Genomic DNA, 26924 nt, shown 5'->3' with positions numbered 1-26924 from the left:
GGTCCTATGGAATTCTCTGCCACAAGATGTGACAGCCAACAGCCTGGATGGCTTTAAGAGGGGTTTAGATAAATTCATGGAGAGATCTATCAATGGCTACTAGGCTGAGGGCTATAGGCCAGCAGAGACCTCAGAGACTGGGGCTCTAAATATCAGTTGCAGGGGAGCATCGGCAGGAGAGAAGGCATGCCCTCATCGGTCGCCTGTGGGCTTCCCAGAGGTGTCTGGTGGACAAATGTGTGAAACGGGTTGCTGGGCTAGAAGGGTCTTGGGCCTGATCCAGCAGGGCTGCTCTTAAGTTGTAGCTTAGTATTGTCATCACTGACTGGCAGCAGCTCCCCAGGCCTTCAGGCAGGAGTCTTTCCGAGCCCTGCCTGGAGATGCTGCCGGGGACTGAACCTGGGACCTTCTGCATGCTAAGCGGATGCCCTGAGACTGAGCTACAACCCCATCCCCTCTTCTGCCTACTCACCACCTTTAGGGCTGGAAGATGACTGAGTCGCTCTTTGCACTGGAGGAAAAATAATAATCCAGAGTTAAGCTCTATTCAGACATTATGTTGTATCTGCGTTCAGATGTCTGTACACCTATACATGTGATTGTGTGCGGGCCTGTACCTGTGTTCATGTAAAAAGTGGATTTGAGAACAGGCCTTCTGAAATGCAGGATACAGGTAGGAAGTGTCCAGCTGTACCTACATTCAGTAGAACTGGTGAATAACTGTACCTATGTATAGTATTGTATTTGTCTACACTGTACACATATTGTATGAGTGTCTATCATAATGGCTTCTCCCAAGTAAAGAGGCACAAGAGTGCCCTTTTAGTTGCGTTAGGAACACAGGAAGCTGCCTTCTACAGAGTCAGACCATTGGTTCATCTTGCTTAGTATTGTCTACACTGACTGGCAGCAGCTCTCCAAGGTTTCAGCCAGGGGTCTTTCTCAGCCCTACCTGGAGATGCTGCCAGGGACTGAACACGGGACCTTCTGCATGTAAAGCAAATACTCTATATAAGACTATTATTGTTCTGTGGAACAACTGTGCTTTTCCAATATAGAAGAAACTTGAAAAACAGAATAAAGTAGTTTGAAAAAAGCACAGTAGTTAGGATAAATTATTGTTCGAACAGAGGCGTTTGAAATCAACACCATTGTTTAATGGATTGCCTGCAGATGGTGTTAAGAATATGTGACAGCCTTGAACATAGTACAGATTCTCTGTATTTTTTCTGGAATCAGACTATGTATATCGATCGACTGGAAGAGCAGGGGTGAGGCTATAATTGAGCAGAGGAGTTCAAAGAACCCAGGGGTTCATTAATGCCACCATATGGGTGCAGGGCAACCTTGTAAAGCTAATCCTTAAAGGTCGGGGGGGGGTCACCCTACACCATACATTGTGTTTTTTTCCTTGTTTGCAGAATTGAATGAAAACTACACACATAATTGGGGCATGTCATTTCAGTGCACTGTCTCCACTAGCTTACAGGCAATGTCGGTGGGGGGCTACATTACCTGGTTGCCTGCATGGCCCTGTGGAGGCTGGCAGGGAGCATGGCATCCCTCCTTTGGGGCTTCTGTCTTCCTCTGAAGGGAGTGGTGGGTGAGATGGTTCCAGGCTGGTCAGGTCCTGGTGGGGTTGAGCAGGCAAGGCAGGGAGAGCTGCAGGAAACAGCGCCAGTGGGGAGGCCACCATGTTGGGTGTGGCAGGAAGCAGGAAGTGATACCAGGAAGATGGCGGGGCTTGGAATAGGCTTCATGCCCTCTCAGCTCTGAGTGTTACCTGGGAGGCCCAGTTACCACAAACCAAACAAGGATGATTGAAAGAAGCAAAACCACCATTTATTTTAACCCAGCGCTGGTGGCTTTTCCCAGTACCTCACGGTAAACCTGAGAATCGCGCGCAGCTGCCTGGGTCACAAGTTTTTATACTTTGGCATAACTACATAGCTGGGCATCAACATTCAGCCCCAAAGGACCAATTAGTTCATTGGTTAACATCATTGTCCGTCATATTACAAATATTATAATCATTGCATTCCTCTTGGTACAATGAAGCATTTCTTATTCTCTTTCTCTAGCCAAATGGCCTTGAGGTGTTTTTTTCAGGCCTTTGCTGGCTCTTGCTTTCAGGAGATACAAGGAGAGGGGGCTCTTCCCCCTCTAGCTTGTCAGCAAATTTATGGCTTTACAGCTCGCAATTTGGCAAGGCAACTTGCAGACTCTATTAACCATTTCTTGACCAGTGCAAAGACACTTTCCCATTCCATGAGAACAAAGTGATTACAAAGCAGCTTTCAGAAAAGGCATTTTCCCCTCATTCCACATGAGGGGCCACCATGTTGGGTGTGGCAGGAAGCAGGAAGTGAGACCAAGAAGGGGGCAGGGTTTGGAACAGGTGTCAAGCCCTCTCCGTCAGTTCTGTAAGGTAAAGTGTGCTGTTGAGTCGATTTCGACTCCTGGCGCCCACAGAGCCCTGTGGTTGTCTTAGGTAGAATACAAGAGGGTTTTACCATTGCCTCCTCCTGCACAGTCTGAGATGATGCCTTACAGCATCCTCCTATATCGCTGCTGCCCGATATAGTACCAGCGGGGATTCGAACCAGGAACCTTCTGCTTATTGGTCAAGCATTTCTCCGCTGCGCCATTTAAGGTGGTCTGCACTAGGGCATTAAAAGCCAAGGCAGCTGATGATGAGGGCTGCTCCTGAGTGGGAGTCATAGTTCTCCTGGAGAGGGAACTGGCTGGATGTGGCAAGCCAGGAGGAGCAGTAGGTGATGAAGTAATCACCTCCCCTGGCTTACTCTGAGGCTGATCTTGGCTGTTCTCACCCTGCGATTCTGGAGTCCAAAAGGGCCAGGAGCACACCTCTTCCCACTTGGAGTATGACAGGCAATGACACACACATCAAGGTAGGAGGAAGGGAAGTGATTGTATGCTAGCCTAGATCTGAGTAGGACAGCACGGGACACGCTTCTCCTCCACCCTCGATAAAATGCTGACTAAATTATCTGGGTTGGCCACCGCTGAGTTTCCACGTACTTTTTAGAAATGTTGATGATGATGATGATGATGATGATGATCATAATAACCCCCAGTAAGGCACAGAAATCACCATCAGCCAATTACAAAAAGCAACTTTACTGGAAACAGCCTATATTCTACAACGATATCTATAATAACAACAACAATGATATTGATAATAAAATTCAGCCATCCCAGGTCCTTGGGAAGGACTCGATGTCTGGATAAAACAAAACAGTCAATAACAGTTGTCTGACTGTGTAAAAAAGAAATAATAATAATAACCTAAAACATCAAATAAAATAAATCATCTGCTCCACATGGAAGATTTGAAGATGTATGGAAAGTCCCAATCAGAAATTGAATCACTGCTAAACACTGTCTGTATATTCATTAGCGAATCGATATAGCAATGGAGTTTGGACTAGACAAGTGTGCTGCATTAAAAATGAAGAGAGGAGAGGAAAAATAACAAATTGGAAGTGAATACATGAGGAGAGTTAGAAAAATCCTAACGTCCAAACTCAATGGCAGGAACACCATCCTCTATAATAAGAAGCTTCAGCGTGATCCCGTGCCAGTCAATAACACCTGTCTGACTGTGTAAACAATAATAATAATAATAATATATCATCTATATATTTAATTATCTTAAATGTACCCGTCGCTAATTCCATGTGTGGCAGCTCTTGCGAGAGTTTGTGAGCAGCTGCTGGGGGATCAGCAACGGAGACGGGGAAGAAAACAGCCATGGCAGCTGGTGGAGCCTCACTGCTGAGAGGAGGCGGCCAGTCGGTGGAGTAACGCTGGCGGGTGAAGCCGTGCCACCGGGAGGAGGTGGCTGGTGGGAGGAGGAGGAGGCCGGCCGAGTGGAGGAGGTGGTGGCAGGCCGGCTGGAGGCAGCTGGCAGGCGGGCGGATGGGAAGTTATGTGCCAGCAGCAATAAAACAGCTGGGCCAAACTAGAGGCACCAGATGCTCTGCACCTGGCCCAGCTAGTTGTTGTTGTTGTTGTTAATAATTAATAAACAACTATAAATTGTTCTCTGGGTGGCTCACAACACAACACTAAAAACATCCAGTAAAAACACAGAATACAACAAATCACAACACAAACCAAACCAACAACCCAGAATACTATATAAAACATTTTTGAAGCTTAAAAAAAAAATTCAAATTCAAAAATCAAATTTAAAAATCAAAATTTAAAAGTCCTGCATGAACAAGAAGGTATTTACCTGGTGTCTAAAAGAACAAAGTGAGGAGACCTGGTCTTGTGGTATCAAGCATGACTTGTCCCCTTAGCTAAGCAGGGTCCACCCTGGTTGCATATGAAAGGGAGACTAGAAGTGTGAGCACAGTAAGATCTTCCCCTTAGGGGATGAAGCCGCTCTGGGAAGAGCAGAAGGTTTCAAGTTCCCTCCCTGGCTTCTCCAAGATAAAGCTGAGAGAGATTCCCGCCTGCAACCTTGGAGAAGCCGCTGCCAGTCTGTGAAGACAATAGTGAGCTAGATAGACCAATGGTCTGACTCAGTATATGGCAGCTTCCTATGTTCCTAAAGGATGAAGCCAGGCAAACCTCACTGGGGCGGCTATTCCATCAATGAGATGCAACCACCGAAAAGGCCTGCTCCCTAGTAGCCACCCGCCTCACCTTGTTTGGCAGGGGAACCTAGAAGAGGGCCTCCAAAGAAGATCTTATGGTCTGAGTCGGGACATATGGGGCAAGGAACCCTCTCAGGTAACTTGTTTCCAGGCCATTGAGGGCTTTAAAGGTTAAAACCAGCACTTTGAACTGGGAGCCAGTGCAGCTGATGAATCATTGGCGTGATATGATCAAAATGCCCAACCCCATTAATAATCTTGCGGCCCTTTTTTGTAGCAACTGTAGTTTCCGGACCATTTTCAAAGGCAGCCCCACATATAATGCATTGCAGTAATCTAAGAAAGGGGTTAACAGAACATGGTAAACTCTGTCCAAGCTATCTCTATCCAGATAAGGTCGCAGTTGGCATATCAGCTGAAGCTGATAAAAGGCGTTCTGAGCCACAGAGTTCACTTGAGCTTCTAGCAACCGTGCTAGATCCAGGAGCACCCTCAAACTGCAAACCTGGTCCTTCGGGGGGAGCAGAACCCTATCTAGAACAGGCTGAATATCATTCACCCAGCCAGAGGAACCACCGACCAACAATACTTCTGTCTTGCCTGGATTGAATCTCCACTTGTTCATCCTTATCCAGTCCATTACCGAATAAAGATTGTATGCCCACACATGGACCCTTCCAGCCTCTCAGAGCTCCATATCACAGTTGTCATAGATTTCCCTCCCTTTCCTCAAGTGGAGGGAGGGGGACAGAATCAAGAGGGTTGGGTTCTAACTTTGAGTTTGGGTAAACAAGTTCCTCTTTTCATTTACAGTTTGCCCAGTATCTGCAACCACTAACGGAATTTGGTCGGATGATTCTCTTTTGGCCAATTAGCTCTTGTTTGGTACCCCACGACTCTGGAGTAAGTGGGCAGCAATAATTATGCAAGTCAGAATCTGGCTTCTGCAGACAGATGGGTTTGCATCGATGGTTCCTCTTTCTTCTCCTGGAGACTGCTGCTGCCCTTCTGAGCCCAGGGGGCTCGTTTGGTGGGTACCTCTGCAGGTTGAACTCCCTCTGGGAAGGAGCAGGGTAGAATTTGCACCTAGCCGAATGTCCTTTGTGAGGCATGTGTGGATCAGCATTTCCTTGTTATGCAAAAAGTGGAGGGGGAATGTGTGTGTGTGTGTGTGTGTGTGTGTGTGTGTGTGTGTGTGTCCCCGCATTCCCCATTCAAAGCAGAGTCCTCTGCAAATTCCCAGCTGGTAGATTTGATATGGAAGCTTTCTGGGACAGGAACCACTTTGCAGACGTGGACTAAAGTACCGTCTGCATGCAAAAAAAGATGCATTACCTCTGAGCTACAGCCTCTGTCCCATCTCCCCACACCCCCTTTAATGCCTGCTACCCTAAGAGCTCCATTTCAGACCCCTGTAGGCTTCAAAGGGAACAAACAAGGGGCAGCTCAGAGCATGGCCCACCCCCACCCCCACACCCGGGGGTTGAGGCAGTAGGGTGGACCCCCCCCAAGTATGCAGATGTTCAACCAGCTCCTCCACCCTGCTGACTCCCCCATCTCCTCCTCCTCCTCCTCCCACCATTAACTTGCATGCACAGACTAGAGATGGACTTCAAAGCCCACCTGCGCAATAAAGTTTAAAGCTGTCCATCCCACTACCCAAAGTGTGGAGCTGAAAGGTCTCCCTTCCTTTGCAGCCACGAAAAGAAAAGGCACACTGTGGAACCTAGAAAACAGATAGCAATTTCCTTCTGATGTCCTCTTCTAGGCTGCTGTAATGCACAAGATTCCTATGTTGATGATACCCCTCTGCCTTGGGTCTCTGAGCTCTTCACATGGCTTTCTTGGTTTTGTTGTTGTTGTTGTTGTTGTTGTTGTTGTTAATGGTTGACGTGTGGAGGAAAATTACACAAAGTAGCTCCATTGAAATAGGAGAGGAGAGCTAGTCTTGTGATAGTAAGCATGACTTGTCCCCTTAGCTAAGCAAGGTCCACCCTGGTTGCATATGAATGGGACACCAGAAGTGTGAGCACTGTAAGATATTCCCCTCGGGATGGAGCCACTCTGGGAAGAGCAGAAGGTTTCAAGTTCTCTCCCTGGCATCTCCAAGATAGGGCTGAGAGAGATTCATGCTAGGGATGTGCACGGTACCCAGAGGGGGGGGGGGTCCCTCCCTGGCTTCTCCAAGATAGGGCTGAGAGACACTCCTGCCTGCAACCTTGGAGAAGCCACTGCCAGTCTGAAGACAATACTCAGCTAGATAGACCAATGGACTGACTCGAGTATATGGCAGCTTCCTATGTTCCTATGAAATTAAAAGGACAAATTAATTTGTCCTTTTAATTTCAGAGGGTCTACTTGAAATAATTTCCCTCATGTCAACAATGTTTATTCATATTTCGCTTTTCAACAACAACAACAACAGCAACAACAACAACAACAACAAATTCTCAAAGCAGTTTACATAGAAAAGGATTAATATTTGAGGTTTTCACCCTAATAAGTATCATACAGGAGAGAAGCATTTCAGCCCCTAGTAAAATGACTAGGAGTTGAAGGTTAAGAGCTTAAGAAGTTCCAAGATTTGCAAGGATGGTATTTTTGGACATTTAACACCTGTTTCTTCTGCAAGGTGTCAGTAAAATAAAACTGGTGTCATCCTGGATAGAAAGTACTGTAATCTAATCTAATTTAATCTGGCTCCTCCATTCCTCATACATCTATCTATCTTTCAAACTCCACCTCCTGTATATGCCATATTCACTGCAATGTAAACAGAGAACTTCTATGCAAATTTTGCAGAGGCTCTGATACCCAACATTAAAGGTAGTGCCCCTTTAGTTAAGGCAAACAGCAAAAAAAAAAAAAAAAAAAAAGTTGTTCTAATAAGAACTAATCTGCCTACTTTCCTTTCACTATCCCTACAACTGGACTAAATTTGATTCAGATCAGTTAGGCGATTCATAAGTTAGCCCAATTGCACCTCAAAAGTTTACGCGTCCACCATATTGAATCAGGGTGGATTACATCATCACAAACTATGCCATTGAGGTGTCCCTGTGTGTACAACTGTACCTAATTTGGTTCAGATTGGTTAGACAGTCCACAAGTTAGCCCACTTGTGCCTCAAACATTCACGTGTCCACAATCTTGAATCAGGTGGATAACATAATCACAAACGATGCCATAGAGGTGTCCTTGTGCGTCACTCACTACAATTGTACATAATTTGGTTCAGATTGGTTAGGCGGTTTACAAGTTAGCCCACTTGTACCTCAAAAGTTTACATGTTTGCCATCTTGAATTGGGGTGGATAACATCATCACAAACGACGCCATTGAGGTGTCCTTGTGCGTCACTCACTACAATTGTACATAATTTGGTTCAGATTGGTTAGGCGGTTTACAAGTTAGCCCACTTGTACCTCAAAAGTTTACATGTTTGCCATCTTGAATTGGGGTGGATAACATCATCACAAACGACGCCATTGAGGTGTCCCTATGTGTCCCTACAACTGTACCCAATTTGGTTCATATTGGTCCAGGCATTGCAAAGTTGATAAGGGGACACACACACATGGACCTCTTGAACTGGGGTGGATGACATCATCACAAACTATGCCATTGAGCCATCCCTATGTGCCCCTACATCTATAGTAAATTCGGTTCAAATCAGTTATGCGCTTCACAAGTTAGCCCACTTGTGCCTCAAAAGTTCATGTATCTGCCATCTTGAATCGGGGTGGATGACATTATTACCAATTACGTCATTGAGGCAGAGGCGCTCTTACCCCTGGACTTCGGGGCCGAAGTCCAGGGCCTCCACACTCCCTGCCCCCCCTCCTCTTTAGTCTGTCCTGGGTGGTGTGGTATGTGCCCTCAAGAACCTACATGTTAAAAAATGATGTTTAACTTGCAGCTGGGTGCAGGGCCTCCAAAGGCCTGTAGGTCCAGGCTCCAAAATTTCCTAAGTGCAACCTCTGCATTGAAGTGTTATGTGTCCTTACAACTATACCCGATTTGGGGACACACACATGGATGGACACATGGACACAAACACACACGGAATGCCGGGCAATCTCATAAGCCTGCTGGAAAGTAGGCTAAAAATGAAGCCGGAATGCTGACACACTTTTTCAGTAGTCTAACATCAACAGGGGAAGCAGCCATTGGATTCTATTGCAGGTGCAAGGCCTCTTTAGCGATGGAAAGTGAACTCAGGGAAGAGGTGTGGGGGGGTGAGAGATATGAAATGGACAGTTCAGGGGGGGCAGATGGCAAGTTAGAGCAAAGTGGGGGAGAGTATGGGGGGTTACTTCTGAGGAAGCCTGCCCAGGATAGATGCACCCATTTCTGCCCCTCCCTCATCCTCTTTCATCTGTCAAGCAGAGAGTGACTTCCTCAGTCTTCTTCAGAACTACCTCAGTTGACACTGTCCTTGCTGCCTATCCTCCACTGTCAAAATGTTGACAGGAAAACTGCTCTTGACTTCTGCAAGGAGAAGTTCCCTTTGACTTCAAGGCAGTGGGCCACTTTAATTACAACAATTTCATTTTTAAAAAACAAAACAAAACAAAGGGAGGTGATCGTCTTATTGCACAGACAGGCCCAGGGGACTTGCACATGACTAGGCCTGATAAGAGACTTGTTTTTTGGGCGGTATACAAATATGTTAAATAATAATAAAATAATAAGACCAGGGGCGTAACTATAATAGGGCAAAAGGAGACAGTTGTCTGGTGGCCCACTGCCTTGGCGGGGCCCCCAGAGGCAAGTCACATGACTGACTCCCCCAGCCGCGCACCCACCTGGGTTTTCTTCAGTTGTATTCATCCTCCGAAACTGATGTGAGTGTTAAGACCTGGAGCTACCAGAACAGCATGTCTTTCTCTAGTACCATTAAATGACTTGCATCGTCCACAATTTACAAAACCTTTTAAAAAATAATTTAGGATGGTGTTCTATTGTGGCACATAGCTTGCTAAACTTTTCAGGCAGAACAACCACACAAGCCCCCAGAGAGACACTAGAATTCTTTGCAGGTGGTGGGAGTTGTAGTCCATCAACATCTGGCAACCCCTCCACTGTAATGCTCAGATGCTTCAAAAGGCAGCATAGGACCAGGACAATGTGGGACAGTTTTGCTTCTTCCAGTAGCATCTTGAAAGTCACCAACAGAGGATGGGGAAGTGTCTCCGTTCCCAGGACTTTCCTCACAGAAGTTCTATAGCCAAAGTGCTGGGAAGGATGACCCTTCCCATCACTCTGTGTATGCCTTTTAAGATGGTGCTGGGGCTTTAAAGGGCTCTGTTATTCCTATAACCCTCCCTCCAGCACTGGGAAAAGCACAGCACTGCATGGAGATGGGAAATGGCTCTCACACTGGAGATTTTTTAATTATTATTTTTACCAAAGTGGCCCCCCCATGCATCTTTATACTGTTGTACCACCTAATGGTGCAGCAGGGAAATGACTTGAATAGCAAGCCAGAGGTTTCTGGTTTGAATCCCCGCTGGTATGTTTCCCAGACTATGGGAAACGCCTGTATCGGGCAGCAGCGACATAAGAAGATGCTGAAAGGTATCATCTCATACGGCACGGGAGGAGGCAATGGTAAACCCCTCCTGTATTCGACCAAAGAACCACAGGGCTCTGGGGTCACCAGGAGTCAACACTGACTCAGTGGCACAACTTTACCTTTACATAGTGTTAAGCCACCTAATGGCACAGCAGGGAAGCAACCTGCCTAGAGAGCAGGAGGCTGTTGGTTCAAATCCCACTGGTGTGTTTCCCAGAATATGGGAAACTCCTATATCAGGCAGCAGCGACAGAGGAAGATGCTGGAAGGCATCATCTAATACTGTGTGGGGGAAAGCAATGGTAAATCCCTCCTGTATGCTACCAAGAAAACCACATGGCTCTGTGGTCACCAGGAGTCGACACAGACTCAACAGCACAACCTTTCCTTTCCTTTCCTTTCCTTTCCTTTCCTTTCCTTTCCTTTCCTACATAGTGTTAACAGATTGCACAAACCATAGCACAATATCCTTAATTTCGCATGCTAGCAAAATAATGCTCGGGATCATCCAATGCAGATTCGAGGCCTACGTGGAAAGAGAAATGCCGGATGTTCAAGCTGGTTTCAGAAAAGGCCAAAGAACAAGAGACATTATTGCTGATGCACGCTGGATAATTGAGAAAGCCAAAGAATACCAAAAAGAAGGCAATATGTGCTTTATTGACTACAGAAATGCCTTTGATTGTGTCGACCATGTCGAGTTGTAGAATATCCTTAGGAAAATGGGTGTCCCAGAACATCTCATTGTTGTTCTCATGAGAAACCTATACACAGGAAGCAGGAAGCCAAGATAGGGCTGAGAGAGGGTCCTGCCTGCAACCTTGGAGAAGCTGTTGCCAGTCTTTGTAGTCCAGGGATTTTCAACGTTGGGTCCCCAGATGTTATTGGACTTCAACTCCCATAATCCCCAACCAAAGGCCACTGGAGCTGGGGATTATGGGAGTTGAAGTCCAATAACAGCGGGGGACCCAATGTTGAGAATCCCTGGTATAGACAATGCTGAGCTAGATGGACCTATGGTCTGACTCAGTATATGACAGCTTCCTATGTCCCTATGTACCTCTAATAGAGTTTAACTCTACCATTTCCTCTTCTTTCATAGGCTCCTCCGGGCACTCCCTGCACCATCTCTACCTGGGGATGTCAGAGCCTATCCAGGGTCAGCCCTGGTTCACTCAGCTGGGGTATGTGGATGATCAGATCATCACTCGCTATGACAGCAGCACAAGGAGGGACCAGCCTCAAGTCCCCTGGGTGGAGAAGGAGGAGGATCCCTGGTTCTGGGAGCGGGAGACCCATCATGCTCGGGAGGCAGAGCAGTTTTTCAGGCAGGCCCTCTGGACCCTGAAGAGCCGCTACAACCAGAGTGGAGGTGAGTGGAGGGGAGGGGCATGGGTTTGCACCCCCTTATTTCCCCCTCCCAGAGACAGGAGGTAGGGAAAGGCAATTGCTGTCAGCTAGGAAGAGGGGGTCCCTCCCAGGAAAGAATGCACCCCCTCAATTTGACTAAATCCAAATGGGGGGGAGTAAAGAGGGTCAGATATGCCTCCATTTCATGGCTGCGGAGCAGTGGCATTGCTTCCTAATGGTGGGGAGTGAGAAGGAAGCATAGAACCATAGATGTGGTGGCCCAGTTTCTGTCTACACCTGACTCAAGGACTCCTTTTGCAATGACCTGATCCAGGCGAGGCACATCTTCCAGGCCTTCCTATGGATAAGTGATATTGTAAAATCCACTTGGTGGGTCATGCAGGGGCTAACACAAAGGGCCCGTTCTCATGATCAAAGTAACACGAGATGAATGGAAACTCACAGATTCCTGAGCAGCGTGCATTCCCAGAGAGCAAAAAACCTCCCAATCCCAGATTTGCTTTGCGTCCTACTGTCATTTAGCCAGAACTGTTTATCTAAGAGCTGATCTCCATTGGATGATTTCAGCTAAATGTCAGTACGATGCCATCTGAATCTGGGCCTGGGAGGATTTTTGCTGAGCACATGACATGCTCCACAGGACTGCACAAGGCTTAGAAATCTATGGATTTCCTTTCATCTTATATTACTCCAATTGAGAGAACCAATTTAAGACTAATATAAAAATAGCATGGTTCTCTCTGGCAAATGTGTTCAAAGCCAATGAGCTTTCCCAGACAGCAGGCTTTACCGCAGGTTTTCTGCAAGGCTTTACTGCGAGTTCGAAGTTGCCCCCAAAACCCAACACAAAAAGTGGATTTTAAAACTCCGGATATAAATCGGGCTGCACTCTAACATGGGATGAAAAACCCGAATTGTGCGTGAAGTGCTCCCTGACCCTGATAGCTCGCAGGGACTTCAGGGTAAATTTGGCCAGTATATGTGAATGAATGCACACCTCCATGCCGGAGGAGATGTGAACTAAAAGCTGGGTGTGAAAAACTTCCATGATACTCTAGAGGCAGCATACCTCTCCCTTTGGCAAAACAGAGAGCACACTGCCTTTCTTTTTAAAGAGGAGTGGTTGGAGATGGAGGACTTGGTTTTGTCATGGCTCTCTAAGGAGCCTAAGAGGGGGAAAGAGATGGCAAACAGCAGTGCTTCGTCTTTATCCACTCCCAATGTAGACAACTGAGTCCCACATTTTAAGAAGGACATTGATAAACTTGTTGGGCAACCAACATGGTGAGGGGTCTGGAAACCAAGTCCTATGAGAAATGGTGAAGGAACTGAGTATTGATGGAGAAATTCCAGGAATTCTGGGTTCGTTTAATGAGCTCAGACTCCCACCGTCCATCAGGTTCAAGCTTTTATTGATCACGGCATGCCAGGCGTCTCTTCCAAGAGTACACACTCAGGGTTTTGGCAAGAGTCTTCTATACTGTTTACATACAGGCTATAGGATTGAGTACAGAGCCCAACAGAGGCCAAAGTTTCATGGTATACACCAATCATACTAGTACAAGCAGAATAAAGCTTAGCCATTGGTAGACAAGTTGAACCAATCACAAGGCAGAAACCAGCAATAAAGCACCAATCAGCTTTTAGCTGTGCTTATGCCTAGTAAGGCAGGGCAAGCTGTGGTCAACAGGTGTCTATCTCTACTCAGGTGGGGCAGAGTATTGTTTCCAAGAAAAGAAAAGAGGCCCTTGTAACAGCAGGGTGCAGAAACTTGTGACTTATGTAGGTTACACAACTAGTTGAAAGGGGATAGTGGAATTTTCCTTCATCCGTATGGATTGCCTGGAGAAGAGAAGACTCAAGGGATATATGATGGTTGGCTGAAGGGCTGCAGTTCTAATAAAGAAGGAGGAGCAGACTTGTTCTCTGCTGCTCCTGAAGGCAGGACTAGACCCAGTGGGTTGAAATGGCAAGGACTCAGATTTAGGCTAGCCCAGTGGCTCCCACCCTGGGGGTCTCCAGATGTTGCTGAACTACAACTCCTATCAACCCCAGCTACAATTTATTGTGGCTGGAGACCCCAGGGTGGGAGCCACTGGGCTAGACTTTAGAAAGCATGTCTTAATTGTGAGAGCTGTCTGACAGTAGAACAGTCTGCCTTGTGCGGTGGTGGGCTCTCCTTCCCTCAGGGTTTTCAAGCAGATGATAGACAGCTATCTGTCAGGAGGATTCCTGTACTCTGAAGTGGGTTGGACAAGGAGACCTTCAAGGTCCCTTCCAGCTCTAATATATCATGGTTCTATGATCTACTCTCTCCCCCCACCTGGTATCACTTGTGTTATTCTAGTCGTTGGGAAGGGAAAGCAGAGGTCCCCCTCCTCTTGGATGGCAGAAAATGAAGCACTAATGAATTGGGATCTGGAGGGGAACAGAGCTGACATGCTGTAGATCTGATAGTCCTGCACTGTGTGTCAACTTCAGGGCTTCACACCTGGCAGTGCCTGGTTGGCTGTGAGCTGAGCAAAGATGGGAAGCAGAAAGGAAGGTTTATGCAGTGCGGCTACGACGGGAGGGACTTCATCAGCCTGGACAAGGAGACCTTCAGCTGGTTAGCGGCTGATGCCAAGGCCCAGGTGACCAAGAGGAAATGGGAAGATGACCCAACCATTGCAGGGATATGGAAAAGATACCTGGAGGAAGAATGCATTGAGAGGCTGCAAAAATACTTGCACTATGGGAATAAGACTCTGCTGAGGACAGGTGAGGAAGGAAAGGGGTAAGAATCCCCCCACTGCTTTCTCTCCCCCACAGAATAGCTAAATATACACTTTCTGTTGGTAGCAAACACTGGGGACGGTGCCACTTCAGGCCACAATTCATAGAGGAAAGCACATTTTTACATGCTCCCTCAATTTTTTTAAAAACACCCACTTTGTGTGCATGGAAAGTTGCACCTACCTGCATCATTCATTCTGTTTCCCTCCTCCCTAACTATGTTCTAAGTGGTAGTTTATCCTAACTTCAGCAAAAATTCTAGTGGAAGGTTTTATGGGGCGTTCCAACGTCCATCGCATGTAAACATGCACAATTTTTGCACACACCACCATCTGCTGGCAATCTCTGAGAAAGCCATGTTTATTTCAAGATAGACTAAAAGTAGTATTGAAAAGACACAGCTCTTTCACTGATTGTCCAGAAATGGCCAGCAGATGGCACTATGAAATCACACAAAGAGGCGATTCTCACCGAGCGGCTCCCAGCAGCAGGCTGCCCTAACTAGCCCTCCCCTTAGACCAGGTTAGCAGAGCGAGTGCTCCACTAACCGGGGTTAATGGATCGTGTGTTGCTGCAGCATGGCTCCACTGCTGTTGCTCCCCTGCAACTGGCATTGAGAGGCATCTTGCTATCTATCTACACACACACACACACACACACACACTTATTTATGTATGTATTTATTTAAACATTTTGTATCCTGCTCTTCCTCCAAGGAGCCCAGAGCAGTGTACTACATCCTTAAGTTTCTCCTCACAACAACCCTGTGAAGTAGGTTAGGCTGAGAGAGAAGTGACTGGCCCAGAGTCACCCAGCAAGTCTCATGGCTGAATGGGGATTTGAACTCGGGTCTCCCTGGTCCTAGTCCAGCACTCTAACCACTACACCACACCTGGAAACATACAGGCAGCCACTGCAACATACTAGATGAGCATATTGGGTACCTTGCTGCTGTTCAGGTACAACATCTAGCCTGCCTGCTAGCCAGTGGAGAGTGTCAGCCCTAACCCTAAGGGTGCCATTTTCACAGAGCCCCCAATGGCGCAGGTGACTCACAAAGTGGACCATGATGTCCTGGAGACCCTCATCTGCCGAGTTGATGGCTTCTACCCCAAAGATATCAATGCCACCTGGAAGAAAGATGGGGAGTTCTGGGAGCATGAGACCTTCCATGGGAGAGTCACTCCCAACTCAGATGGGACCTACCACACCTGGCTCAGCATTGAGATTGACCCCAAGGACAGGGACCAGTACCGGTGCCACGTGGAACATGATGGCCTTCTGAAGCCTCTGCACTTGGCAGTGGAGGAGCCTGGTGAGAGACGGCAGGGGAGGCAGGGAAGGGAAGGGAAGGGAAGGGGGAGGGTAAGGCAGGCTCTGGGATGAAACTTCTCATTCAGTGAGGAAGAAAGGATCCCTCAGCACCACTGACTACTATAGCCATTGGATCCTGTATCTGCTTTGGGGATGAAGCAGGAGATGTGCCCCCCCCACCTGTGTGGAAGACTGGGGAGTGGTAACAAAGACTGGTAACAAAGCTACATGACTCAGTGGTTACAGCACCGCTTTACCAGGAGACAGTACCTGGTTCATCCCACAGCCGCTGCAGTTCTAGGGTCTCTACCAGGTTCCCTGGGAAGCCACTACCTTTCTGAGATGTCGTCATCCCATTCCAGCCCCAGTGCCTGTGGAGGTCATGAAACCTATCTTGGGAGTCTTGGTGGGTGTCTTCTTGCTGCTGTCTGCCATCATCGTCTACATCAGTAAGTAAACTCTGAACACATTTGCTGGACTGTGTTTGTGATATTCTGTTGCAGACGCCTAGTGGTACCCACAATCCTACCTCCCATAAGTGACATTTTTTATATTAAGATTATTCAGAATATACACATCTGTAGGGCCACCTAATGGCTCAGCGGGGAAATGCTGCACTATCAAGCAAGAGGTTGCCGGTTCGAGTCCCCACTGGTACACCCATATCGGGCAGCAGTGATATAGGAAGATGCTGGAAGGCATCATCTCATACTGCGTGGGAGATGGCAATGGTAATCCCCTCCTAGATTCTACCAAAGAAAACCACAGGGCTCTGAGGCCACCAGGAGTCAACGCCGACTCAACGGCACACTTCACCTTTATGGCATCTTTGCACATAGTAAAGCTCTCTGGAAATGACATTTTGGACGTAAATTGCTCAGTATCTGAAGGCCAACCCATGCTTTAGAAGCAGGGTTTTCTGCATGTGGAATTTAAATATGAACCTCCAAAATCCAGCTTCTAAATTCCCAGAGCCTGGATGCCACGTCAGAGTCATCTAGTCTGATGTGCCCAGATTTTCATTGGCAAACTACTCTACAGTCCTTCTGGGCGGTGATGGAAGAATGACTGCAAGGACTGATCTGGACATGGAGAGGAAGCAATTTTTGCATCTCTCTTCTCCCTTTAAAAGCTGTTTCTAGTAGTATAAATATGTTTTTGAGGGCTGCATGTGTTGGAGTTTGTAATTGTTTAGCAAAGCACCAACAAAGGAAGCTACCCACTCCAGTTACGGAGTAGAGTGCAGAGTTTCGTTGCTGCAGTTATCTGAAGAACACACATGGAGACTGTTGTACAATCTAAATTATATTTTAGATAGGAAAAGAAGTACAGTTTAGACAGGAAAGACCTAGTGCTGTCTAAAGACCTAGTCCTGTCATAATGGATAGGTGAGGAGAGAGATATGTTTCCATCTACTCTTCAAGGGGAAAGGAAGAGGAATGACTCAGCACAGGAAGTACCTGAGGAGGAGTCAAGTAGAGGCAAGCCGGGACAGGTAAGGGGACCCTCACTAACTCCCTCTACTCCCAATGCCCCTAGTGGCCATTAGGATAGTTGGTGCAAAAGGTCGATGCAGTGGAACTCCATCTCCAACAGCATGACCCCCAGGAATAGATTTCTACAACTAGAAACGGCAGAGGGGAGATGTGAAAATTGCTCCCTCCTCCTCCATCATGCCCAGACCACTGCACAAAGCAGCCTTCAGCACAGGGACCCTGAAAGCTCCTTGTGGGCCCGCAATCCTCCTCCCACAAAGATATCTACGATGATTACGATGGATATTTATATACTGCTTTTCATCAAAAGTTCCCAAAGCCGTTTACATAGATATAATAAATAAATAAAAGGGCTCCCTGTGCCCAAAGGGCTCACAATCTTAAATCTTGTTGTTGTTGTTGTTGCTATTGTTAACAATGTATTATTGTTTTTCTCTCTGAACCTTCCTCTTTGGGGGGTTCAGAGGATGCTCTACTTCTGAGACCATGAGTGAGCTTGTCTGTTGCTCTCTCTTCTTCCCAGCAGCCTTCAGCAGTGGCATCCCAAGCCTTAAAGATACTGAGCCTCCTGCTTGGGAACCCAATCCTGCCACAAAGCACTCTGTTGCTCAGAGCATACTCCGTACATTTCACTGTTAGGGCACGAGACCTCCTGGCTTTATACTTTCCAAGCCACCTCCAATTTAGGGATCCTCCAATATGCTTCATTTATTTAGAACGGGGTGGGGAACCTTGGCCCTCCACAATATTTGTGGCTGGGGATGATGGGAGTTGTAGTTCAAAAACAGCTGGAGGGCCAAGGTTCCCCACCCCTGATTGAGAAGATGGATGTCTCTTCCTTCAATGTAACCAGTTCTTCCATAACTGCCCTTGGTTGTCCACCAGTGTTTTTCCAGAAAGAAGAGCCAGAGGCAATGGGGTTACTAACAAAGCAGGTACTGAACTAATCCCAGAAAAGGCTTCCTGATTCCACTAATAACAGTTACTTGGAGAGCTTGTGGGATCTCCATCCCTTCTGGTTGTTGTAAGGCTAGCAGAGGAGCATCTGGCGGGTATATTTTAGGGCCTGAGATCACCGCAGAGGGCGGGCATTGATGATTTCTGGAAATCCCTCCCAGTTCTAATTCTGATTTTGTCTCTGCAGAGAAATGGAACAGAAACAGCTGTACCCACAAAGCATCTCTGTCAAGTATGTCATGCCTCCCTCTTTGAAAAATTATTGCACAGAGGGTAGGCAGACCTGAGGTCTGGTAACTTTGTAATGTGTCCCTCATGCAAGACGGTGGTGCTGACCCAGATGCTCAGTGCACTTTGCGCACTGGAACAGGGTGGTGGTCAGCAATCTACCACACAATTGCCAATAAATTGTGGATGCGGGTGTGTGTGTGTGTGTCTGGATCCACATGCAGCAGACTGGGTCCAGAAAATCCTCCTGGCAAGCCTGACGTCATGGACCACCCCTCTCTTTCTTGAACCTCAGTGCCCTCTTGTCCTCCTGGTCTCTCCCTGTCTGCCCCATTTCCAGTCAACAAAACCCACCCACTTCTGCAAATTCGGGCCCACTGCTTCATCTCCATGCCTCATCCGTCCATATTTCCCACAATGCCCCTCTTCAGCACACTTGCTCCTGCCTTGTTTGCCCCTTTGTTCCTCATGTTCTGGAGTGTCCCACCCCCTGGGCTCTCTCCCTGCCCACACAAATCCTCCACTCTCTAGATCTCTCTGTGTGATGCTTCTCCTCTAGTGAATCGGATAATTCACTTCCCTCACAGATGCTATACTATTGGCTGACAGTCTCGTTTGCGCCTGATGCATTTGCCTTGATGAGTCAAAACATCTCATGAGATTACAGTGGATCAACCCAGGAAGGCAGAGGCCAGTCATAGCGTATCCTGAAGATTCAATGGCCCTCAGGTGGTTTGGCAAAGCTTTACTGCCAGAGTCCAACATTGAATGGAAGCTGAAAGGGTGCCCTCTAGGGAAATCTCTAGGAAGTGATTGGGGAAATTGCACCTGTTGAATTTCTACCTGGATGGATCCCTCCCCAGCCCAAAGTCCAGCAGAAAGACCAAGGCAAAGTGTGGGTGCATGGAGCCTCGTTTCTAATGCCAGCATAATATACAAGACTGTACAAATTCTTTACAGCTTATATGGCACCAAAGTTCAGTTGGGCTCCTTAACTTGCCATTTCCATGCTTTTAGGAGCATGAGAAAAAATGTCAAGCATCTTAACTCTCATCTTTAGATGACTGAGTCTTCTTCCACAAACTCTGGACACTAGAAGCTAATTAATTTTCTTACCTATAGTCTGTAGGCTCATCTCCTATTGCCGCTGGTCAGAGCGCCGCAATTTTGGTTGGGCTTGGTCACCAACCAACCAACTGTGATCTCCAGAACCTGCCCCAACTCTCAAGGGGAATGGTCTTGTTCCTGACCTTATCCTGCACCTCTGACCAGCAGCAGTATGCACCATAGCTTGTACCCTAATCATCTGGGGTGAGGGATAATGAATACACAGAAAGTTGTAAGTGCAACCTATTTTCCATCTCTAGGGAGGTAGATGTTGCCAGAAATCACTGTGAGCATTTATCCCTGAGATGGTAGTGATGGCTAAACTGTGTGGGCCTGGCTCATGGACTAAAAAGCAAGGACAGCAATAAAATGCAACTAAAAACAAAACATTTGAAAAGCCTGGTTGAACAAAAAGGGCGTCACAATGTGATGTTCTCATAGTGCTTGGAATCCAAAACACAGACTCCTCTTTTCTCTCTCTCCTTTACAGGCTGTGACCTGGAAACTGGCAACTTTCCCATGGGTAAATGAAGTCCATGCGGGACGGGCAACCATCTCAAGGAGGGAGAACCCTCTAGCAAACTCTGTGGGGAATATGCTGGTGTGAAGACCGGAGCTTGTGGGATCTCCTTCCCTGCAGGGAGTTAGGGAGAAAATGGAGAAGCATCTGCTGGGGAGGGTTTGGAGTCGGAGAGCCCTCTCTACAGAGGTGGGGGTGGACAATCTCTGGCGAGGGAGACACTTCTGCTCTGACTCTGATCCTGTTTTTGCAGAGGACGTGCAGCAAGATGCTTCCAGAGCAACCCAAGAATCAGCATTGAGTGCTGGACCTCAAAAGCAGGAGGAAGGGATCTTTTTGTCCCCTTTACTTGGCCTCTCGGACCATCTGTCCAGCAATGATGAGGAGCTTCAAAGCTCTGTGAACAGGAGAAACGTTGACAAGCCGGCCTTTCCATGAGTCATGGTGAGATGTCTGCCTCGAGTGGTGCATATTGTGAGGTGGCAGGAGGAAACCCTTTCACCACTGTTACCTGGCTGATGTCATTACCACTACTACCAGATCATTCCGTTCCCTGGCAGTGGACTTCAACAGTTGGAGGAGGAGGGAGCAGAAGGGGACATGATGAGGAAATGCTTGCCATCCTCCTCTAATCACATCTCATCATGCCCTATCCCTGCTCCATTTCTGGAAGGAAGGAGAGCACCAACGTGTTGAGCTAGAGGACTCAGGAGCAGGTTTTCACTACAACTGCTGCAGGCAAGAAAGAGGCAATGGAGAGACCTTACTTCAGTGTTCCCACACAAGAACAATGAAAATGACTCTTTAATTGCCCCAATGAGCTAATTGCCCCAATGAGCTACATGCACGGCCTAAATGTAGGACTGAGAAGAAGCCCACACAGACTCAAGGAGCAGTGACACACTGGTGTTACTGAAATGAATTAACAGCAGTTTATTGAAACACTAAGCCCAACACATAAGCAATGGGAAGTAAAATCCAGACAGACAGCTTTTTAATGCAGGGGAGTCATAGCTGGGTGTCTGTACCTAACAGTTCTAGCACTACCTCATCCAATATTTTCTGTCTGCACCAAGGCAGAGAAATGGGAAATGTTGTGGGTTGTGGTCCCTCCCACTGACTTTTTTAAAATATAAATTTTGCAGCGCATTTCCGGCTCGCTGAACTTCAGCAGCATCCACCACCACCACACCTCCATTGAGACCCCAGTGGAGCCTGGAATGGAAGAATGCATGGCTTAATGTGGTTTTCAGTGTCTCCTTGTACTCTTAATAAATTGCTTCCTGAAGTGGTGCTGAACCGTTCCCGTATCTTGGTGGCCAATGTCAAAAATGACTTGGTTGCAAATTCTATGCATTTGTCTCTGAGAGTAAGTCCCCACCGATCTTAGTGGGACTTCCTTCAGAGTAAACATTCATCTATTCTGCTTTTACAACCATAATTTGCAACCATATTACAACCATGTTGTAATGTTACATTGCTGCTCTCGTACTCTTTCAGTTGCAAGTGAGGCAGGGAGAATAAGTGCTAGAACACAAATACTGCTCACATAGGATAGAGTATAATGGGGAAATCTATAGAAGTCTTATAACTTGTTTGTTTCTTGTCTGAATGGACTGAAAAGACACAGGTCAGACCCTTGAGACACCATTATACAATCCAAATTTCAAGCACACAGGTCTGGGTTTTTTTGTGCAGACAGTTTGAAGTCTGGAGGGTTGCTATTTGGCCCTTTAAATTGCTATGATGTCTGTGATCTTGGAAGAGTGAAAGGAAAACAGTGTTTCTAATGTCTCTTTGATGTCCCCCTAGTTGCAACATTGAATCATGAGCAGCAGCCACAATTGGAAGAGCACAGAGATCAAGAGGGGTGGGTGAGATGGCTTCTTTCCCTAAAGTTTAAAGACCTCAATTGCCAAAAAAAGAAGAAGAAAAGTCAATTAAAATTATAAAAAGGCCTGAAAGATTGTAATATACACCAACTGGCCTGGATTTGTTTGTTTTTTAAATGACTGCACAAAGAGAATACCAAAAGAAAGTTTGCTAAGGTGCAGAAGTGAGGGGCATACACGGATGTACCCTAGAGAGCAAACCCTCCCATACATCAGCATCTAGCCAGGTAGCAAACTCCCCTACAGGTTGCACTATGCTTTCACCTTTTCTTCTTTACACTTACACACACACACACACCCCTTCTGTGGTCAAGCTGGGGCTGGCTGTGTGTGAAGCATTCTAATCTTTGTTTCAGGCAAAGAATAAGATATCTTGGACCTGTCCCAAGCATATAGTCCCCCCAGGATTTCTTTGGTTGAAAATGTTGCCTGTTCTAAGTCAGAGTAAAAGGAGGGGGAGCACCACTGGTGTTTAAGAGAGCCAGTGCTGTGTAGCGGTGAAAAATCTGGATTAGAACCATGTTTCCACACTTACTCAAACCCCTGTCGTGCCAGTATTGTTAAGATGAGAAGCTGTCTCAACATTCTGCCATTATAAGCCATGAACATGTTACTGTTCATAAGATCAAAAGCATCCACTCAGTCCGTGAAATCTTGCACATATCAGCTAGGTGACAAGAGACACCACCCCTCCCAATTTGGTGCACATCCATTGAAAAATCACTGAAATACAGAAGTCCTAAATTTTAACTCCTAAAAAGAGGGTTCTGAGTGTTGTGACCTTTTCTCATCATAGAAAATGAGGCTATTATTCACACGATTGTAGACAATCAGACTAGCCTCTGCTAGCCTGATTTCCTACAACCGTGTGAACCATCAGGCTCGGCTGCGAGCCCAGTGGTTCTTGAGCAGGTAACCTGCTCAAGTAGCCCGCCCCTTAAACTGGGTTTGTGGAATGAGTGCTCTGCAAACCCGGTTTTGGGGATTGTGCATAGCCACGGTGCGGCTCCACGCCACAGCTACTCATGAGTAGACCCCCGGCAGGAGGCTGAAAAGCAGCCTCTCAGCTCAGGGGTCTCGCGCAGGGCATATTGGAGCTTCCGGGGGCCACACGGCCCCCAAACTCCCCAGCCCCCGCCAGCTCCATCATGGAGCCAGCAGTCGTGTGGGCGGCCAATCCAGCCGCCCAGGGCTCCCGCCCTGCTCGTCTGCAGGGAGAGTGGGCTTAGCCGTGAGACCCGCCTCATCGTATATTTTTAAATTTTTAATTAAGTTTAGGATTCTGAAAGAAATTCAGCTCTATGCTGAACTGGTGACTTCTGCTGGTTTGAAAAACATCCGTCTAGTGATTTTTATAATTACTGTTCGAATTCCCCATAAACAAGTGGGGGGGGGGATACCTAAGGTAGTTTCAGCCACTCCTCTCCCCCAACCCCAGTGTGGCTGCTCCTTTCTGATTGCTGGCAGGTCCCCCAGAAGTTTCTCTCTGCCCGATCTCAAGTGGCTGGCTTCCTAGTGGGATTAGGAGGGGCTGATCTGCCCCTTAGGCAGATGTGTTTCTCTCCTGCTGCAGTTATGCATCTTTTATCAATGCATCCACATTCTGCCTCATTTAACAGCTGCTCCCTCTCCCCTGCAAGTTCTGCCACTGGTTTATCTCCCAGAAAAAGACACAAGAGACCTTGAAAGCCCTGAATGGCTTAGGTCCAAGTTATCTTAGAGAGTGCCTTCTTCTACATGATCCCCACCATTAAGGTCGTCTGAGGAGGTCCGTCTCCAATTACCAACAGTTTGTCTGGTGGCGACTCAGAGGCGGGCCTTCTCTGTAGCTGCTCCTGGGCTGTGGAATGCACTTCCGGCCGAAATCCGCAATCTGAGTCAGGGGCGTAGCAAGGTTGTAGTGGGCCCAGAGACAAGATTTTAAAATGGGCCCCCCCTCCTCACTGAAGCTCAGCTCATGAAGTAAAGAAATCTTAAATGAGGCTGAATAGTGATAACAAAAAGCATAGTAAAATGTATATATATCTTCTATGTGCTACAATAGAACACCATCCTAATTTTTTTTTTTTTTTAGGTTTTGTACATTATGGACGATGCAAGTCATTGAATGGTACTAGAGAAAGACCTGCTGTTCTGGTAGCTCCAGGTCTTAACACTCACATTGATTTCGGAGGATGAATACAACTGAAGGAAGCCCGGGCGGGTGCGTGGCTGGGGGAGTCAGTCATGTGACTTGCCTCTGGGGGGCCCCCAAGGCAGTGGGCCCCCAGACAACTGTCTCCGCTTGCCCTATTATAGTTATGCCCCTGGTCTGAGTTCATTGCTGGCCTTGCCTTCAGGAGAGCCCTTAAAACTTATCTGTTTGGCCTGGCCTGCCAGGGTTTTTAATTTGTTGTAAATTGTTTTTAACTGCGGTTAGTGTTCAACCTGGTTCTCCAGGGTTTTTAACTGTTTAAATGTTTCAACTGTTAATTAGTTTTATGCTGTTTTTATAGTTTTGATTTTAATTGTTAATTTTTAATCATTTTTATATATATTTTTTTACATTTTATATCCCGCTCTTCCTCCAAGGAGCCTAGAGCGGTGTACTACATACTTGAGTTTCTCCTCACAACAACCCTGTGAAGTAGGTTAGGCTGAGAGAGGAGTGACTGGCCCAGTGTCACCCAGCAAGTATCATGGCTGAATGGGGATTTGAACTTGGGTCTCCCCGGTCCTAGTCCAGCATTCTAACCACTACACCACGCTGGCTCCTTTGCTTATAAAGCGAAGAGTGGTATATAAATCGAATACATAAATAAATAAGAAATCTTCTGGATAACTCCCCCCCACCCCACCGCCATTGATGAATGTTCAAGGGACAGATGGACGAAACAGGCTGCATGTGCAAACAGTACAATCTATACTTTTGCTGCAGCACCACTTCAGGAACACCAATTGCTGTGAGTTCTATGACTACATTCTTCAAGTACCAGTAACCTAAAATAGTATTCATCTCAATAAATAATCTCAAACCAAGTATGACTGGTACAGCAAAAGACAAAAAGTAGGTCATTATGCTAGTAAAAATGGTATTTAAAAACAGTTCAGAACTTGCAATTAGTCCACAAGAAGACCACAAGATTAACAGAGACTGGGTGTTTTGCTCACATCATGCTGGTGTTTGGCCAGTTGCATTGTTATTTTGTGTGGTTAATATGTCATCGGTGTAGCATAAAGGGTGATAAGGCTCAAGCATACTGAAAGCCTTAACTGTTAGCACCAGTTTTGTAGGGTCAGTTGTAGAATTTAGTGGTGATGAATTCACTCATCACTTCTCCTGAGCATAAGCTGGGTATCTTCACCAATAAATAGCATCTTCAGGTATTGGAAAATGAGGCAGGGGAGGTGGCAGGCTGCAGCTGGTGAGGAAATCTATGACAGCTCTGCACACACTATTAGACAAGGTTAAAAACTAAACTGATATGTTAGTGTTGGGATAGTTAAGTTATCTAGGTCAGGGTTTCTTAACCTTGGGCCCCCAGATGTTGTTGGACTACAACTCCCATCATCCTCAGCCACAAAGGCCATGTCTGAGGATGATGGGAGTTGTAGTCCAACAACATCTGGGGGGCCAAGGTTAAGAAACCCTGATCTAGGTATTAAATGCTGCCTGAAATGGTCAGGTAAAAGTAAATTCCTGAACTGGTGGTGGTAAATGTCCAGAGGGGAGACACTTCACAGTGCAACAGTCAACGTCCATATTTTGCACGGCGTGCAAATTAGTTACATCAAAATTTGCACAATATGCAAATTAGGTCACCTGGATTTGGGAAGCTTGAATATGGCAACCCTAAGCAAGACATTTTACATTAGCTATAATAAAAAAGTTAAAAGAATAGTTTATTACAGGTTTGCTTTATTAAAACAACAAAAAGAACACAGCTTACAGGCAGGCAAAGGTCAGAATAAGTCTAGGGGGAGAAACAGTACAACCCCGCTAACCATTCTTACTTAGTTCCTGATCTGATAAAACAAAATAATTTTTTTATTATTAACTGATTTTAATGGTGTTTTAATGTAAACCGCCCTGAGCCTTTTGGAAGGGCGGTATACAAGTTTTAATAATAAATAAATAAAATAAAATAGTTACTGAAGCAGAGGAGTGCAGCTCAGTGGTAAAGCCACAACTTTGCACACAGAAGGTCCTAGGTTCAATCCTTGGCATCTCCACATGATAGGGCTAATACTGAGCTGGAAAGTCCAAGGGTCTGACTCAGTAGGCAATTGTCTGTTCCTAGGAGGCAACTGTCTTCCTACATTGTCCTCCTGCTAAAAAACATAGTTCAGAATCTTAACCCTAAAAGCATGGCTGTGGTCCTATTGTCCCAGCTGGAGAAGAAGTCCCCCTTCTCTCAAAAGAAAATTAAGAACCCACTTGGCCAACCTATTCCGCTTACTTAAGAGCACACTTCAAGGGGGGAAACACGGCTTTATTCTATCTAACAGGACTTCTATGTTAAGTGATCTCAGCCCCATGCAATGGCTTCACTCATTATGGGTCCTTATGAGATCAGCAAGCACTATGACATTGTCTTATACCAAGATGGACCATTGGGCCATCTAGCTCAAGCTAGTGAAAAATTAAACAAAAGGCACTTAGATGATGCATGCACAAAAAAGAAACTTAGAAAGAAACATTTTCAATGCAAGGCGATAAGCTAAATCCACTGCTTTCCCTTCTCCTGATTAGATGACTTGGAAGATCCAGCATAAGACACTGCTGAAGAAAATTCAGTCAAAATACAAGGAAATAAAATTTGATATCTACTAATCTTCAACCTGAGGAGTCTCTAAGAGTCTCAAGAGAGGCACTCTATTAATTTTACAAAACCTTTACAGCGAAAATAAAGGTTTGGTTAAAAAGGGGAAAGTGAGGAAAGGTGGAGAGAGCCTCTCAAAGAAGTTTCTTTTCATCCCAAAAAAACTACTAGTCTAAAAAAGGAAAAGAACAAACAAAAGCAAAAAAAAAAACACCCCGCAAAAAAACCCCAAACCCAACTTCTCAAAATACCTGACC

The 26924-nt window shown here is 46.4% G+C and overlaps 1 protein-coding gene across 6 annotated transcripts; it reads left to right on the top strand.

The window, feature by feature from the left end:
• The first annotated feature begins 1754 nt into the window (after positions 1 to 1754).
• LOC128342315 (major histocompatibility complex class I-related gene protein-like) lies at positions 1755 to 21253 on the top strand. 6 transcript variants are annotated; one of them, XM_053289506.1, is made up of 9 exons: positions 1755 to 1884; positions 5442 to 5531; positions 11308 to 11577; positions 14058 to 14336; positions 15382 to 15666; positions 16028 to 16114; positions 18306 to 18350; positions 19944 to 19976; positions 20227 to 21253. In XM_053289506.1, exons 3-9 carry the CDS (start codon positions 11346 to 11348, stop codon positions 20409 to 20411), a joined length of 1146 nt encoding a protein of 381 aa, XP_053145481.1. In that variant the 5' UTR covers positions 1755 to 1884; positions 5442 to 5531; positions 11308 to 11345; the 3' UTR covers positions 20412 to 21253. The 6 variants fall into 6 exon arrangements, with proteins under 6 accessions (XP_053145481.1, XP_053145479.1, XP_053145482.1 ...); XM_053289504.1 differs by having other exon boundaries at positions 5442 to 5658; XM_053289503.1 differs by lacking the exon at positions 1755 to 1884 and adding an exon at positions 2380 to 2428 and having other exon boundaries at positions 5442 to 5658.
• The last annotated feature ends 5671 nt before the right edge of the window (positions 21254 to 26924 follow it).

The sequence above is a fragment of the Hemicordylus capensis genome, chromosome 2 (assembly GCF_027244095.1).
Source record: "Hemicordylus capensis ecotype Gifberg chromosome 2, rHemCap1.1.pri, whole genome shotgun sequence".
Taxonomy (NCBI): domain Eukaryota; kingdom Metazoa; phylum Chordata; class Lepidosauria; order Squamata; family Cordylidae; genus Hemicordylus; species Hemicordylus capensis.
The sequence above is the reverse complement of the archived record's forward strand: the minus strand, read 5'-3'. Positions and strand labels throughout refer to the sequence as shown.